The sequence below is a fragment of the Volvox carteri genome, assembly GCF_000143455.1.
Source record: "Volvox carteri f. nagariensis unplaced genomic scaffold VOLCAscaffold_15, whole genome shotgun sequence".
Taxonomy (NCBI): Eukaryota; Viridiplantae; Chlorophyta; class Chlorophyceae; order Chlamydomonadales; family Volvocaceae; genus Volvox; species Volvox carteri.
This window is the reverse complement of record NW_003307558.1, coordinates 363,151-378,891: the sequence shown is the minus strand read 5'-3', so window position 1 is coordinate 378,891 and position 15,741 is coordinate 363,151. Positions and strand designations below refer to the sequence as shown.

The window sequence follows — 15,741 nt, the reverse complement described above, 5'->3', positions numbered from 1 at the left end:
ATGTGCTGACGGAAAGAGTCTGGCTCTGTTGTTTACGAGGAGGCTGGCTAAGGGATGGGGTGGGCGGAAGGGCTGCGGAGACGGAAGAGAGCCAGTCAAGTTCGACACTTGTCATTGACCGTATTCGCTGGTTGGTTGGTGACCGTTGAGTTAAACCACCTTCGTTCGTTGTACATCGTAGATGTTCAAATATGAGCTGCGCGAATGTATGCATGGGTGAGCAGCAGCGAGCGAGCGAGAGAGAGAGCGGTTTTGAGGATGTATGTGTGTGTGTGTAGGTTACAAGTATCTGATCGGGCCTGACACTGGCCACAGGGGCTGCTGCCCGTATATGTGTGCATGTGCGTGTTTTAGGGACGGGAGGGACGGGGCGTTTAACAACTCCCAAACGTTCCCCCTTTCTTTAGGGGGAACTGAATAACGAACACTTCTTTCCAGTTTGATGTACTGAAAAAGAGCCTCTATGTCAATTTAATTTCCCAGTGCGCTGTACTGCAGGACGAGGGAATGAGCATGGATACCGGTCGGACGGGAATCATCAAGGATATCAACACTCTAGCCACCTCCGTTGGTCCGCTAGCGCCCTTAGTACGGTTGCCGTACGTGTCGTACTGAGCGGCCGTGTTCAATTTACGGCTACAGTCCCACCATTTTGCTACGGCCATGCCGTACACTTGATGTTAGCTGCCGATTCGATTTTCCATTTTCTCAACCTGAGGGATGAAAATTTGTCCAGCGGTCAGTGTTGTACTTAGGGTTTGGTAGTTGTTTCCGTTTAGTTGCGATACACACGCTGCAATACGGTTGTCATGTTGTTATGTTGTATACTTGCAGCAGGTGACCCCACCTGGGGATGTGTATGTGTGTGTAAGAGAACGTGTGTTTGTATGTCTGTATGTATGTGTTGCGGGGCCCAAAAAAATGGGGTTGCAGCTGCATCCAGTTTCCCCCTTGGCCGCAGCCTATCCATCCCCACATTGCCATGATTGGACGACCAGTAGGCGGAGGAGAGGCGAGGTGGTGGTAATGGTGGCAGCCATTTATGAGCGCATGAATCCTGTGTGAACGGATCCAAACGATCCGAAAAAGGATCGTCAGTGTAATTGTGTCGTCGGTAACAAGTACGCATCCTTCGGAGGTGCTAGGGAAAGGCGGATGGGGGGCAGTACAAACACCCAGGGGGCTTCTCATCGAGGGTTCTTTTTCCTGAGCGCGTTGCACAGCCTGGGTGCCACGCATGTATACATTCATAACTATGTGTGTGTGTGTGTCTTGCATTGTCCGTGCTACGTCACGGGGTTGTCGGGGCCGTCGAGGAAGCTGCATAAGAAGATAACCATCCTTCTGCCTGAGGTACCGTACGAGTATGTCGTACTATCGGGCTGTCTGGCTTTTATTGGGCATGCCGCAGCAGGTTTACCGCAAGAAGAAGAACTAAAGGGGAACCCCTTTTATCTTTCCCATTCCTCATTTTTGAAGCTCACGGAAAGGATGCGGGTGCAGGTGCGGGTGTAGGTTTAGGTCCAGCAGCGCATTCAGTCATGCGACGCGCGTGCGTGTGTGTATGTATGTGTGTGCTTGTGTGTACTGCTGCTGTGAATTGATTGTGCTGCTGTGGCTTCCTCGTGAAGTTTGGAAGGGAGGGGACAAACAAGGGAGGAGAGGGGAAGGGGTGGTCGTACACGTGCCATCCGCCAGCCGTCGAGAGGTGACGGAGTGGGAACGGTGGGATAAGTCGAGGTGAAGCTAACAGCATATCGGTTGAGACATGACAAGTGAAGGTCGCACGGGAGGGGTGGGAAGCACTTTTGAAAAGGAAGGGCTACTCGGCAGTGGCGTGGCGCAGGTGCGTCGGAGAAGGGGAAAGACAGCGGTTGTTTCCAATTGTGGTGGTGATATGTGGTGGTGGTGGTGTGTGGTGGGTGTATGTTGGGGGGCCGCCCGAGAGGGGTCCAACAGGGCAATGCCAGGCGGATTGCGATATGGAAGAGTTGGGGTGCGGAAGAGTGCGGAGGTAGTCTCACAAGCCTGCCATCAAGGCTCAGCGCGCGCGAAGAATGGTCGGAGAGCTAAAAGTCTGGATAAAGGTCTCACACTCCAACTTGTCCAATTTTCAGCAGGTGTGCCGCTCGGTTGGCAAGTAGGAATAATGTGGCACTAATTTGGCACCTTGACCCTTGTTGATGAGGTTTGGCAACGTGAGAGCTGTTGGGCTTTGGCAACGCCCATTCCTCACTACGGGTGTCCTGAACGTATGCCATGTAGCTTTTATGAATTGAAAGAATTTTTGCTGTCACGTTGTGCCCGATCTCATTTGCTGTCATTCGGGCTTTGTACCTGTGGCGCTGTCGTACTTTTTGCACCATATCCTCCGCATGCATATGACAATGAAGGGCAGTCTTCGATTTAGGTTTGAGCGGGTGGCGGATGCACCGAAATGAAATTCATGATAGTAACGGAAACAAGTAACGGAACTGCTTTCAATTTGATGCGCACTGTTGTCCACTCTCCTCTTATTTTTTCGGCAAGGCAATGCATCGTGCTGTTCTTGAGCGGCGCTTAACTTGTGACCATGTGACTGATGACTAGACTGCCTGCTTTTGAAATAATGGAATGTAGAGTTGATGGCTTTGGAGGAAGTGCCCTTCGCCTATTTCGTTTCTTGAAGACTTTCGGTGTCCCCTCTCTCAGTTGTAATCAACGTGTGCCGTGCAGCCTGCGCATGTTCAAATGCGTCATAAACGATGTAATTGCCACGGCACCACCACATATCGACACACGCACGAAACACAGGTCTTCAGGAGCCCATCATACAAAAGCACATGCGTGTCGCGGAATCCAGGGCCCTACCTACGGACCTCCCCCTCCCCTTTCCCCCCCGACCCCGACCTCCTCCCTCGTGGTCTCTCCCCTCTCCCTTTTTCCCTCTCCCCCACCCTCCGCTCCGCTCTCGAGGTCGACACAGCCATGCCAGCACACTCGGGCATCACGCCACGTCACCTCAGCAGCGACCGCTTTTTCCCCCCTCCCCTTGCAAACACATCCAACCCGCCAGCCACACCCCGGTCATAACCATCTCTCAATACCCACCCGCATAACTCTAACGCCCGTTGCCCCGGAACTCCTCCCCCTTCCCTTGCCCTCCTGCCCCTCCCCTTCCCCCTACTCCTCCTCTCGCCCGCCGCATCGCCGCCACCCTCACACCATCCACCGGACAGACAAACCTAGGATCTGCAAGCGTGTGCGACCGCAGACAGTAATAGCAGTACGTGTGACGGCAAGGCAGCGCCAAAACTGCCGTCAGCGGCTCGTCGCTGCCGCAGAGAGGGCAGCCGCCGCTAACGACACCGCCGTCGGCAGCGGCTGCGGGCGCCACTGCCACATTACTCGGCCTGGGCAGCGCCCTCAGCGCTGTCCTCCGCAGTCGGTTTATATCAAGGAGTGGCAGCAGCAGCAGTAGCGCCTCGGAGAGCTCCTGCCACACCAGTTGGCGGTTGAGGTACTCGAAGGAAATGATACGGGCCATGGCGGCCTGCCGCCACACGAGGCGGGCGCCCACCAGCCGCTCCATAAGGGAGCTGCGGGGGGAATGATGGCGACGGGCCGTGTGTGTGCGTGTCTGTCTGTCTATCTGTGTGTGCGCTTCTTTTTTTGGCTGCGATCTGCAGCGCTATTTGCCGTACATATGTATATAGATATAGAGAGAGATATAATCGAAGGATGACGTGTCTGACCTTTAGATTATTGGATGGAAAGGGGGGTGTCGAAGACTGGAAGGAAGGCGCAATGAATATATGCGTTCGGCCTGATGAGTGGGTAGCGGGTTTTTGGGGGGGTGGGATGTGTCCGGATGCAGGTGGCGTGGGGGGGCCAGGAGGCGCAACGGCCGGCCACGAGGCCGTTTGGAGGGAGACGCGCGGAGAGCGAACGAGCCCTCCGTTCTGGCACGCTCATACTACGTAGCTCAGTATGTACACTACTGCCGCACTGCCGTACAACGCCGTACTGCGACATTGCGAACCTTCGACCGTCTCCTCCTTCTCCCCCCGGCCGTACCGGTAGTTCCCCCCAACGAGGAAGACCCAGGAGTTGACCGCCGCCGCCGCCGTCACCGCCGCCTCGCACCACCGCATACCCCGCCAGGCAATCCGCCGCCAAGACCCCGCCTCCGATTCCGCCCAGTCGCCCTCGTGCGCCGTACGGCACAGCCGTGACCAAGTGTACGGCAGTACGGCGGTGCCAAGCCCCAGTACGACGCGTTGGGGCAGGGAAAGGCCGGGTCCACCCACTCCCGATGGGCCCACGAGGTGTTGCTGCGGTACGACAACGACAACGACGTCGTGGTGATGGTGGTGGTGGAGGTGGAGGTGGAGGTAGGTGGTGGAAAACACGGCAGGGTTTTGTAAAAGGGGGTTTCGGGTGGTGGGGGAAATGCGAAGGAGGGGCAGCGGGTGAATAAGATGAAGAATATGAAGGGGATGGAGTGAAGGGGCTTATGGCCCATCGAACTGACAAATTAACGATCCAAACAACCAAACAAACCAACCGCTAATGTCGTTTGAAACGCTTATTAACGAACTGTGTAAAACTCACTGTAACTCGCGCACCTGCTTCCCGGCCGCCACCGCCCGCTCGTCGCGGTACCTGAGATTGAGGAGCTCCGACCCGGGGGTCGCTCGTCCCGCCCACACCGACAAACAGAACACCTGCATGGAATCAGAGGACAACACACACACACATACACACACACACGTAGAGAGAGACAGCATCACATTTCACCTTCCCCCTCCCTCTTGTCCGACTTCATCTTCATTACATCATCCCGAGGTGCCGTCTTCAAGAACGCCTTTTGGTCAGTCCTACTTCTGGTACACTCTTGCCCTGGCAACAGCTTCACTTGTCCATGGTTCGTCTTTCCCCCCTCCCTCCCTCCCTCTTTCCGTGGCAGCAGCTTCACGCGTTCGTGGTTCGTCTTTTCCCTCCCTCCCTCCGCCAGCCCATACACCCTCCCCAGTGTCGTACACTCACCATGCCGTCTCCCAGTAGAACTTTCCCCCCTTCCTCCCCCCCTCCCTCCCTCCTTCATAACCCACCATCAGTGACAGCACAGCTCGGAGCTCCGGCTCCCAGCTGGCCGCCTGACCCTGGGGTTGAAATGACGTCACCCGTCATGCCACGTGGTTACCGTACTGTGAGAGGCCCTTGCCACTGCCTGCACACTTGCACGCATATTCTGTTGCAGGCTGCTTGCCGCCAGCCGCCAGCAGCCCGGCGTGGCAGTACACAGCAGTAGCAGTAGCAGTAGCGACCTGGGCCCCCCCATCCGCTGTCCAACCACCCGACAAGAGCCCCACGCTTCCTGCCTACCAACATTAAGTTGGCGGCTTCCCCCCCTTACACACACTCATCGACCACACCTTCCTCCCCGGACCCCCCCTCTCAGCTTCCGATCTCCCCCCGATCTACGTCATCCCGAGGTCGCCGCCTTCAAGAACGCCTTTTGGTCAGTTCTACGTCTGGTAGACTCTTGCCCTGGCAGCAGCTTCACTCGTTCGTGGTTCGTCTTTCCCCCCGATCTCACCGATAGCACCAAACTCCTATACACACACAACCCGCGGGCGCCTCGTCCCCCATTTCCCATCTTGCCCCACACCACGGCTTTGCATATCTTCATAGATTCATATTTCCTCCCCTCCCCCCCCCCGCCCCAAAACACACACGCACACACACACCACACACAGACATGCACCCTCCAACACCTACCGGCGAGAAATGTTCAAATAGCCTCCCCAGCTGCTCCTGCGTTTACGTAACCGGCACCGTACAGCAATACACAGCAGCACAGCACCACAAACAACAATACACGGCAATGGGGACATGACGTGCGAGGTAACGCGGCATTCCTAAAGCCTGCCTAAAGAGGACAATGAGAGGACCTAAGGGAGAGAGAACACATCGAGGACGTAAAACATCAAGCACGGCACTTGCAATACAGCCGGCGAGCATATGTGTACATGTATGTATGTATGTATGTATGTATGTATGTATGTATGTATGCATGTGTACATGTAATGGCAGGTTTGGGGGCCGGGCGTCGTCGTCATCATTGTTGTTGGTGGTGTTATTGGTGTTGTTACTGGTGTTGTCCTCTTCCGTGTGTGGAGGGTGGTGGTCATGGTAAGTTTCCTTTAGTAGAATATTCCAGTGGGGGCACAACAAAGCAGATCCCGTTTCGCCCCCTTGCCCCCTCTTGAGCACCTGCAGCATGGCGCCCAGCTCGGCGTCGAGACGGAGGGCATCCAGCTGGGAGGACCGGAGGACGTGGAGGGGCGGCGGGGAACCCAGGCTGGGGGTTTGGGGTTTGGGGTTTTTGAGCGGGTGTGTGTGGAATGCGTGAAGGTGCGGGGGCCGGGGGGAGGGGGGAGAAGGGGGAGGGGGGAGAAGGGAGAGGGGGGAGAAGGAGGAGGGGGGAGAAGGGGGAGGGGGGAGAAGGGGGAGAATTTGGGGGAAGGGGGGAGATTGTAGGCGGCGTCAACGAGGGCAAGTTGCGGTCAATGGAGGTGGAGCTGTCAGCCTTTTTGTGATGCAAGTTAGGGATGGGGCCGGGAAGGCGCAATTACGACTGTCGGTCCAAGTGGATTGAGTTGCGGCACATGGGAAGCCATGATTCAAGCAGTTTGGCTCGGAGGGCAGAAACACTTGCAGGGTTTGCTAGAGTGGCGGCACGGCAGACCTGCGCTTTAGCTCCTCGACCTGGGGCGCAGCTGCGGCCGCTGCCACCTGCCAGGCGTCTGCGGGCACAGCCAACGGCGCAACACCGTCTTCGGCTGACTCCATCCCCCCTTTGTCGCTCTTGCGAGAATGGATCCTCGTAAGTAGTTACGAAACTCAGTAGTTCAGCGGAGCCATCGTCAAGCTCGCATGTTGCTTTATTACTGGACCTAAACCGAAACCGCCCCACAGCGCATCACCGAATAATAGCTCAATGAGCACGCAGTAACGTCATATTTTGATGTGATTGCAAACGATGTCACGTAGTACAGGCAGTATGGCTTGCATCGACAACTTGAAAGCCGCGCCAAGTGTACCCTATGCAGGCTAAAAATCTCGGGAAAATAATGGTACTTCCGACGATTATATAGCAGCTACGTGCAAGTGGGGATAACTTTCAGGGTTCTCGTAAGATTTACGGTAAGGGCGCTGACGTGGGATTTACACATGAACTCGCGTAGAAGAGCAAGCATAGCATATCATGGCAGTTGAATAAACGTAGTGCTCGTGCATTCCCATCACTGATTGCTGAGAAGTTGTCCTTGATCCATAGTCGCCTGATTTAGGACGTCAGGCGCTGACGACGGAGATAGCGCGGTACAGTAATAAGTAGATACTTTACAAGGTTAGTGCCAACCGATCTTTTGCAAAGCATCCCGTCTTATCCGGTTCCGTGAAGTTCGTTACTGACTGCCAGGACGCTGACACCCAGGGACTGATCAGCAGGATGATACTTAAAAGCACGATGCAGGTACGATTCACGCGTGCATGCATGGCATGTTGAGTCCGACGGACTGTTGAGGACCATCTCAGTCGCTACACTTATCCTGCCTTTGCCACGGCGAAGCGCGCTCCTAGGCAAAAAACTACAGTATCAAAACATGATAACCAATATCGCTATCGCGCTGCTCATCGTCCCTGTGGCACCTGCTTCGCGCAAGCTGGATGTACCTCCCGTCCTGCACGTCGCACCGCTACCTCTATGCTCCGTCACAGGCTGCAACGCGGCAGCCTGCTCGTGCATGCCCAAGCGCGCCATCTGCCATTTCGTCGCTTTACGTAACCGGCGCTCTACACACATCGGCGCTCCATGCTGCTTGCGGCATGGGCTGGCCTCCAGCCTCCACATCTACAACCCTGCAGTCCAACAGCACATCTCCTGGCGCGTCAACCTCCCCAACCAGCTGTACGCAACGGAAGTCGGTGAAGCCTTCCTGGATCTGCTCCGCAGCCGCGGCACCAGCGCCCGCGGTTGCATTGCAGGAGCGGGGCTCAATCGACACCAGTCTGGGCCGCTACCGCAGTCACAGCAAGGACGGGGCGTTGGTGAGTTAGCTTTTCAACCGCAGCAGCATATCGATAACGTGTGGGCTTGGCCACATCAGTTGTAGCAGCGGCAGTAGCATGACCAGGGGCGGCAGCAGTACGGCAAGAGAATCGCAGCCTCATCAGCAGCACTCACTGTCGCACTGGGGCTGGCGGTGGCGCGGCGGTTAGTGCCTGGGGGGCGGAGGCCCTTCGCATGCGTGGATTTCATGTGGGTCGTGTACGACGTGTTTCATTCGTACTTTGGGGTTTTGTATTCAAGAATCCATACCCGCAAGCACCTCTCCCTTCCCTTTCCCACCCCCCTCCCCTCCCCTCTCCCTCCAAATGCCCGGACAAAAACAAGGTGGACGCAGTGGTGGATTCCCGTGACCCACGGGTCATTGTGGTCCGCGTCACCGCCTCGTACGACAATGTGCCCCATCTGGCACCCAAGGAGCTTCAGCTACACTGGTAAAGGGGAGGGGGGGCTGGAAAAGGGCGACGCGAGGGTGGCCGGGGGTTAACGGGGTGGCCTGGGGGGGGGGGGGGGGAGGTAGGAGGCCGGCACGAGTGGCGCCATCTTTTTCTTTGGGAACCGACACGCAACCGGTGGCCTCGAGTTCGCATCAAAGACCCTCAACCAGGCAGGATACGCGTACGACAACACACCGCTGTGTGGCCTTGTCGGGTCTCGGGTCTTTTTGACCATATACTTATTTACTTTTGTGTGCGTTCCTGAATTGGATACTGTACGGCACAGGGGTATGTACCGCGCCAGCGGTACAAAATGGCACCATCCCCGGGAGGCGGTGCCTCCGGATTCCTCCCTGGAGCCAGGGGGTAATGGTGCCATGCGTACGGCAATGACGTGGGACGAGCGTACGGGCGTGTGGTCCGTACGTTTTGAGGTACCTGCCAAGTTAGCGCCGCTTCACCTCGCCTTTGCCTTGTATCAGCCAGGTAAGGGCGTTTGTGGGGAAGGGAGTAGTAGAGGGGGAGGGGGCTTAAGAAGGGGGGAAAGGAGGAGGGGGTTTGAGGGGAAAACCCCAAACCCCCTAAACCCTGTGGGAGAAAGCACCGAAACCCTTATGCCTCCCACCGGAACGGTTTCCTCCCGTCCCGTGCACCGTCGTACAGCTTTGGACAAGTACGACAACCCGCTGCGCGCCCCGCACTTTTGCGTGCCGGTGGGTATGAGCGCCGGGCGGCCGGAGCCGCTGGGTGCCTCTGTGGTGGCGTCCATGTCCCCCGGGGTGGAGGGTGGCGACCCACGGGACGTCGCCTGTGCTGTCAACTTTGCTGTGTTTTCCCGGCACGCGTCATCCATACAGCTATGTTTGGTGCGAGTCAAGGGGGCGGACGGGCCCGGTGAGCCGCTGGTGGCGCAGAATGTGCTGGAGGTGTGTATGTATGTATGTATGTATGTATGTATGTATGTATGTATGTATGTATGTATGTATGTATGTATGTATGTATGTATGTATGTATGTATGTATGTGTGTGTGTATGTATGTATGTATGTATGTATGTATGTATGTATGTATGTATGTATTCGTTTGACTCGCCGCCCCTTATGTATTTCAGGTGTTGGAGGAAGAACGCGTACGACGCAAATTCTTAGTTATTGTGTGTTCACGTATGCGGGTACCTGGGTAGGTGTCCTAATGCCCCAAGACTGCCCCCGGAGGGTGTATACGGCAGTACGGGTCTAAGTGCATTCTGGCCGTTACAGCCGTTGGCGGGCCCTGTGGGGTCACACAATCACCTGCACGTGCCCTGCCTGTGTATTTGACATTTCCTTCCCCCCTCAACCCTCAACCCTTTCTCACATACATTTCCCCCTCCCCCCGCCCCCCGCCCCACCCCTCGTCTGCGGTTTCCCCCCAATTTTCAGGTCGTGTTGGATTCGCTAACTCACCGCACGGGGGACGTTTGGCACGTGTGTGTGCACGGGCTGCAGGTAAGGGGGCGGAGGGGGGAAGGGGTGGAGGGGACCGCTGATGGGTTGCGCGGCCTCGCCTTCCATCGGCTGGGGTTTAGACGTGTCAGGCGTTGCCAGGAGGACGAAGAACGCACAGAGACACCCCGCGGGGCCAGACACACATGCAGCCAATGTCGTACATGCATCCACGTGCTTTGTTGGTGCCGTACACCGTACAAGTCCTGTGTATCTCGTCCAAGATAGATGCCATGCCGTACATTCAGGATTTGGAGAGCCTGTGCTGGGCCTGGCGCGCTGACGGGGAGATCCTCTGGCAACGTGAGTAAAACCCTAGACCCAGAAAAAAAAAACACGCGTACAGCTTCACCGGCGAGGGGAGTTGGTTTCCCGGGGGGAGAAAAAGAGGGGGAGGGTGGAAAGAGAGGGCCATTGATGGAAAAGGGATGCCGATGTACGACGGGTTGTACGGCAGTGGGTTAGCCGTGCGTGCTTATACACGGGTAGAACATGTGCAATGGAAAAACACATGGTCCTTCTCCTTCCCCCGCCTCCCCCCTCCGCTCACCCTTCGCTCTCCCCATCCCCCGCCCCGCTTCGCCCCGCTTTCCTAACCCGCCCCCGGCCTTTCTCCCCTTCCCTATCTATTATCCCAGGCTCATCTCCCCTCCCCCCCCCGCATTCCCCCGCGTTCCCGCAACTCCAGACGGCAATCGCTTCCACCCGGGGTTCATGCTGATGGATCCGTGGTCCACACGTGTCGTACCCGTACTGCTGCCGGAGGGCTCCCACAAGGCCGCCCCTCGCCTGGCCCCCAACCAGCCCCCCACGGAGCCCGTACTGCTGGGCTCACTGGCGGCGTTCGTACACGGAGCCTTCGACTGGGGGGCCGCCGCCAGCCCGGCGGGGGTTCGCGGGGGTCAGAGCCGAGTGCGGCCGCTGGAGGAGGGGATGGTGGTGGAGGTGGATGTGGCGGCCTTCACAAGCGGTGAGGGGCCGGAGGGAGAGGGGAGGGCAGGGGGCCGATATCAGCGTACATGCACTCATGCACAGCTTAACCTCTGGATAATCGTAGATATTCGTACACATTCGTACACAGGCAAGTCCACACAGCAAGTCCATGTTTCCGCGGCCACCGCACCGGGACTTAACTCTACACACACACACACACACTCACACTCCCCCCCCGCAACCCCCCCCCCCCACACACACACACACTGGCGCTCCGTCATTACCTCCATCCCGTACCCGCATAAGGCCCGGATGCTCAAGGCTCCGTGGCCCCCCAGCACAGGGGCAAGTACCTGGGTATTCTCGGTGAGTGTATGCGCCTATGTATATGTGTGTATGTTTGTATGTATGTGTGTAATTCACCTGAGCCGTAAATTTAGCCGAGATGATTTTACCGAGACAAGTATAGTAGTAGCCCAGTAAGGAAGCAGCTGCACTCCTTGAAGATGTTAATGTATACAGCCAGAGTGAATATTAATAATAAGTAATGATAATTTAGGTAATGATATAAGTCCCAGCCGAAATTTCCCATACAACCAATCAAACAAACAAATAAACAAACAAACGCCCATACATACATACATGCATTCACACAGACCGTCTGGACCAGCTCAAGGCGGTGGGAGCCACCTCCGTGTTGCTGTCGCCGGTGTGTATGGGCGCATCCGTACCCGAGGGCGGCCCCCGGAGACCCCTCGCGTTGTTCGCCCCCGACCCGGCCTTCGCGGTGGGGGGCCCCCTGGCAGCGGCAGCCGAGCTGAAGACCGTGATTGCGGGGCTGCACCGGGCGGGCATTGAGGTGATCCTGGAGGTAGGAAGTGCGAATGTGTTTGGGTTTGTGTTTGGGTTTGTGTTTGGGGTGTGTGTTTGGGGTGTGTGTTTGGGGTGTGTGTTTGGGGTGTGTGTTTGGGGTGTGTGTTTGGGGTGTGTGTTTGGGGTGTGTGTTTGGGGTGTGTGTTTGGGGATGTGTTTTTATTCGTTTTCTGGGGGTGGGAATGGAGGGAAGGAAGGACGCTTGTGTGTATGCGTGTGTGTATGCGTGTGTGTATGCGTGTGTGTGTGTGTGTGTGCGTGTGTGTATTTGTTACATATCGATCCGGGCCTGACACTGGCCAGGGGCACCTAACCGTATATACCCCAACGGGAACGACACCGCCGCAGCACTCTCCATCATTGGAGGGGTGCTATATTACACCGGTCAGAGTCCTATAACCGTTCTCCCTTATCAACAACAACAAGGCGCCGTCACCTGTTCGAATCCTCTAACCAGCTACATACACCAGCTCAGATGCCAAGTAACCACCATTCCACCGAAGGCGCATGCTCTACATCTTCGCGATGATCTACCAATAGCTGCACTCACACCGGTGCCAATCACACCAACCTATCCGTGCGAGTTCTGTTGCCGCCCGGTTTCGTTATCCAACCACCACCTTCTGGGGGTGGGGTGGGGTGGGAGAGGAAGGGACGGGGGAGCGGCGTGTTTGCGCGAGAAAACAAACCCGCAAACATCAAACCTGTGTCAAACCTCGGCCCCCGCTTCGACCCCGCCCATTCACCGTCCCAATCTCCATTTGGGATTCGAATCCGCTCTTCGAATCCGCTCTTTTGTGTGCTATCATCTGAAGACACATTACCGACTTTGGAGGCCCCCCCAAACACATGCATTTAAGACATGTACATACACACATACATACATACACACGCACACGCCATGCATGGGGGCTGTTCTCTCAGGTCGAGTTTTGCGTGACCGCGGAGGGCGGGGACGCCGGGAGCGGCCGGTTGCAGGGCCTGCGAGGCCTCGACCACGCAGTGTACTACAGGTACGTGTACGGCACTTTTGTGTGTGTACGGCGGGCGTGTGAATATCATACACGGTTGTTGGGAAAGCTTCTTGCCCCGGGGACCGAGGGTGCGTCCGGCGTGGGTTGCGTGGGATGCGGGAGGAAATGGGGATGAGGAGGCGCCGTGCCTGGTTCGTCTGCCTTGGCCGCACCTATTAGTGAGGTCCTGCTGCCGTACTGATTAACACACGTCGTGATGCTTCCCCCTCTTACAGCCCCCAACCTGCTCCCCTCCCCCCCCAGCTGCTGGCCACCTTTTCTGGCCAATGTTCTGTCCATCATCTCCCCCGTCCCCGTCCCCGTCCCCGTCCCTGGCCATTCCCCCGATCCCGCACCCGCCGCAACCCCCCTTAAAATTAACACACCACGCCGGCACTCTCCCCAGCAGCATTTGACCTCTCTTACCCCTACTGCGCGCGGCTGCTGAGTTCAACCCCCCCCCCGCACCGATCCAGGGATGGTCTTGAGGCCCCCGTACTGAACTGCGGACACCCGGTAGTGCGGTCACTGGTGGTTTCGGCGCTACGCCACTGGGCCACGGAGTACCGAGTGGAGGGTTTTTGTTTCGTCAATGCAGAGAACCTGGCACAGGTACGGCATCGAAACCCTAGATAGCCCCCCTTACATGCGTCCTCTTACCCCTTTACCAAAAACCCCCACCCCAACCACCCCGCCCCTCACACCTCTCTCCCGCGCTCTCTCACCCACCCGTTACACACACACACAGTTCGCACCGCGGACGTCGAACCCCGTATAAATCCTAACCCCCCTCCCTTCACCCCATCCCCTCATCCTAAAACTGCGCTGAAAAACCCTTCCGTAGGACAAATTTGGCTCCGTTCAGGACAATCCCCCCTTAGCGGAGGAGATTGCGGCCGATCCCATCCTGCGCAACCTCAAGCTCATCGCCGCCGTCTCCAACCCCTCCCTGCTTCCGCGCTCGGCCGGGCGGGGCTTTCCGCACTGGGGCGTATGGATGCAACTGAACGACCGCTTCACAACCGACCTGAGGTCGTACATGGTGGCGGGACAGAGAGGTTTGTTATCCGCCGTCGCAACGCGGCTAACCGGTTCCGCAGATCTCTTCGCTGCGTGTTGGGACGCCGGACTGCCTGGGGGCCTGGCGGCGGGACGGCGGCCGGCCTTCGGAATCAACGCCGCGGCGCAGCTGGGCGGCCATCGGCCCCTGCAGGCCGCCGTCACGGTGGCGGCCGCCGCGTCCGGCGACGGCGGCGGCGGCTTCGCCGCTGACGCGGCGCATTGCGAAGCGATTGCTCGGTCGCTGCTCGTGGCGCAGTTCGTGNCGGCGGGGCAGCCGCTGGTGGCGGCGGCGACGCTGGCGCGGCCCGGTACAGCGCAACTGGTGGCGGCGCTGGCGGCGGTACGGCGAGGCTACCGCGCACTGCTGTGCCCGCCGTCGCTGGCATCGCCGGACCGTGTTCTGACGTGGCATTCGCCGTACGGTGGCGGCGGCGAGCCTGACTGGGCGGGCGCCAACCCAGACGCCGCAGCCAACGTGCTCGTACTTACCATTGGCGGCGGTCCGTCGCGACCGGGGCACTTGCTGACGGTGGCGTTCAACCCCGGCGGAGAGCCCGTCACGCTGGCTTTACCTCGGTCCCCTGGCGGCGCCGTCTGGCGGTTGCTTGTGGACACGGCACGGCCCGTACCGACGGCACAGGCCGCTGGCGCCGCCAGCCTGGGTGCCGTACTGCAGGCTTCGGAGCAAGGGTCGTACACCATGGGTCCCCACAGCGCGCTACTGCTCGACGCTGTGCCGCTGGGGGGGACTACGGCGGCAGTGGTAGCGGCGCCGCCAGCGGTGACGGCAGCGCCGCCGTCGACCGCCGCAGCGGCGCCACCGGCGGCGGCGCAGCAGTCACCACCGCCGCCGCCGCCACAGCAGCCGCCGCCAGGGTACGGTCTGTCACCAGCTGCGGCGGCAGCAGCCGCGGCTGCGAGGTCTCAGCCACGGGTGTACAAGGTGGCGAGCAGTCCCAAGCCAACCGGAAACAGTTGAGGCTTTGGTGGTTGGTGGTTGGCGGTTGGCTTGGCGGTTAGGATAAGAAAGGCAAAATAGGCTAAATGAGGACAGTAGTACGGCAGCATGTACGAGCAAGCGTGATGGGGCGTGTACATCACCTCCTTGAAGGGGGTCTGTGGACATGAGAGGAAACAGACTTCGGGTTTGCTTTTTTTCCTGAAACAACAAAATTGCCGAACCTGTTTGCTTCGACAGCGCTCTCTTCCTCCTGCTACTACTGCTACTGCTGCTACTCCTGCTACTGCTACTGCTGCTACTGCCGCTACTGCCGCTATCGCTATGACTGCTGCTGCTGCTGTCATTTCTCTCAGTTCCGTGTAAGGTGGTGAATCGGGTAAGAGTCCGAAAAGGTATTTCCCTCGCACGAGTGAGATATCCCTGGGATATGGCAACACGGAGACGGACTTGAAATACAGGTCCTGCACCTGGCAATGTTGCTTTTACTTGCAAGTAGTTGCAACGCGAAATTTGCGATGATGGTGGGTCCGACGGGTGGGTCCGTCGGACTTGCGTGGTACGGGTTTTTAAAAGGGGGGATCTTATCCGGAGCGCACCGTGCGGCGAGACCGATACACGCCACTGCATATTGTGTACGAGCACTTTCTTGTACAATTAGTGTTTGTTGGCTTTCCTATTGGTTTAGGGTTTTTGGTGAGGTGGAGTAAAGCGATCAAAATTTCCGTGATGTCCTGTTGTTCGGTTCGTTTTTTTGGTGTACGGGAGGTAGCGACTGTACTGCGCTGTACGGCCTGTTAGGGCAATATGTGAACAGACGGGACGCGGCTTTCACGCAGACAGAGGGGTTGACAGACAGACTGACA

The 15,741-nt window shown here is 57.8% G+C and overlaps 2 protein-coding genes across 2 annotated transcripts; one reads left to right on the top strand and one right to left on the bottom strand.

The window, feature by feature from the left end:
• Positions 1-1,958: 1,958 nt before the first annotated feature.
• VOLCADRAFT_104358 (uncharacterized protein) lies at positions 1,959-5,373 on the bottom strand (the record flags this gene model as incomplete). Its single annotated transcript, XM_002949551.1, has 6 exons — positions 1,959-2,369; positions 3,203-3,578; positions 4,057-4,313; positions 4,608-4,706; positions 5,094-5,144; positions 5,368-5,373. The coding sequence occupies 6 exons, from the start codon at positions 5,371-5,373 to the stop codon at positions 2,091-2,093; spliced, it is 1,068 nt and encodes a 355-aa protein (XP_002949597.1). The 3' UTR covers positions 1,959-2,090.
• An 801-nt stretch (positions 5,374-6,174) lies between these two features.
• On the top strand, positions 6,175-14,896 carry glgb8 (1,4-alpha-glucan branching enzyme II, isoamylase; the record flags this gene model as incomplete). Its single annotated transcript, XM_002949663.1, has 16 exons — positions 6,175-6,177; positions 6,265-6,399; positions 6,788-6,871; positions 7,768-8,097; positions 8,444-8,550; positions 8,840-9,039; positions 9,217-9,479; positions 9,974-10,039; positions 10,261-10,339; positions 10,725-11,006; positions 11,276-11,335; positions 11,626-11,840; positions 12,767-12,855; positions 13,332-13,467; positions 13,700-13,913; positions 13,956-14,896. 16 exons carry the CDS (start codon positions 6,175-6,177, stop codon positions 14,894-14,896), a joined length of 3,204 nt encoding a protein of 1,067 aa, XP_002949709.1.
• Positions 14,897-15,741: the final 845 nt, after the last annotated feature.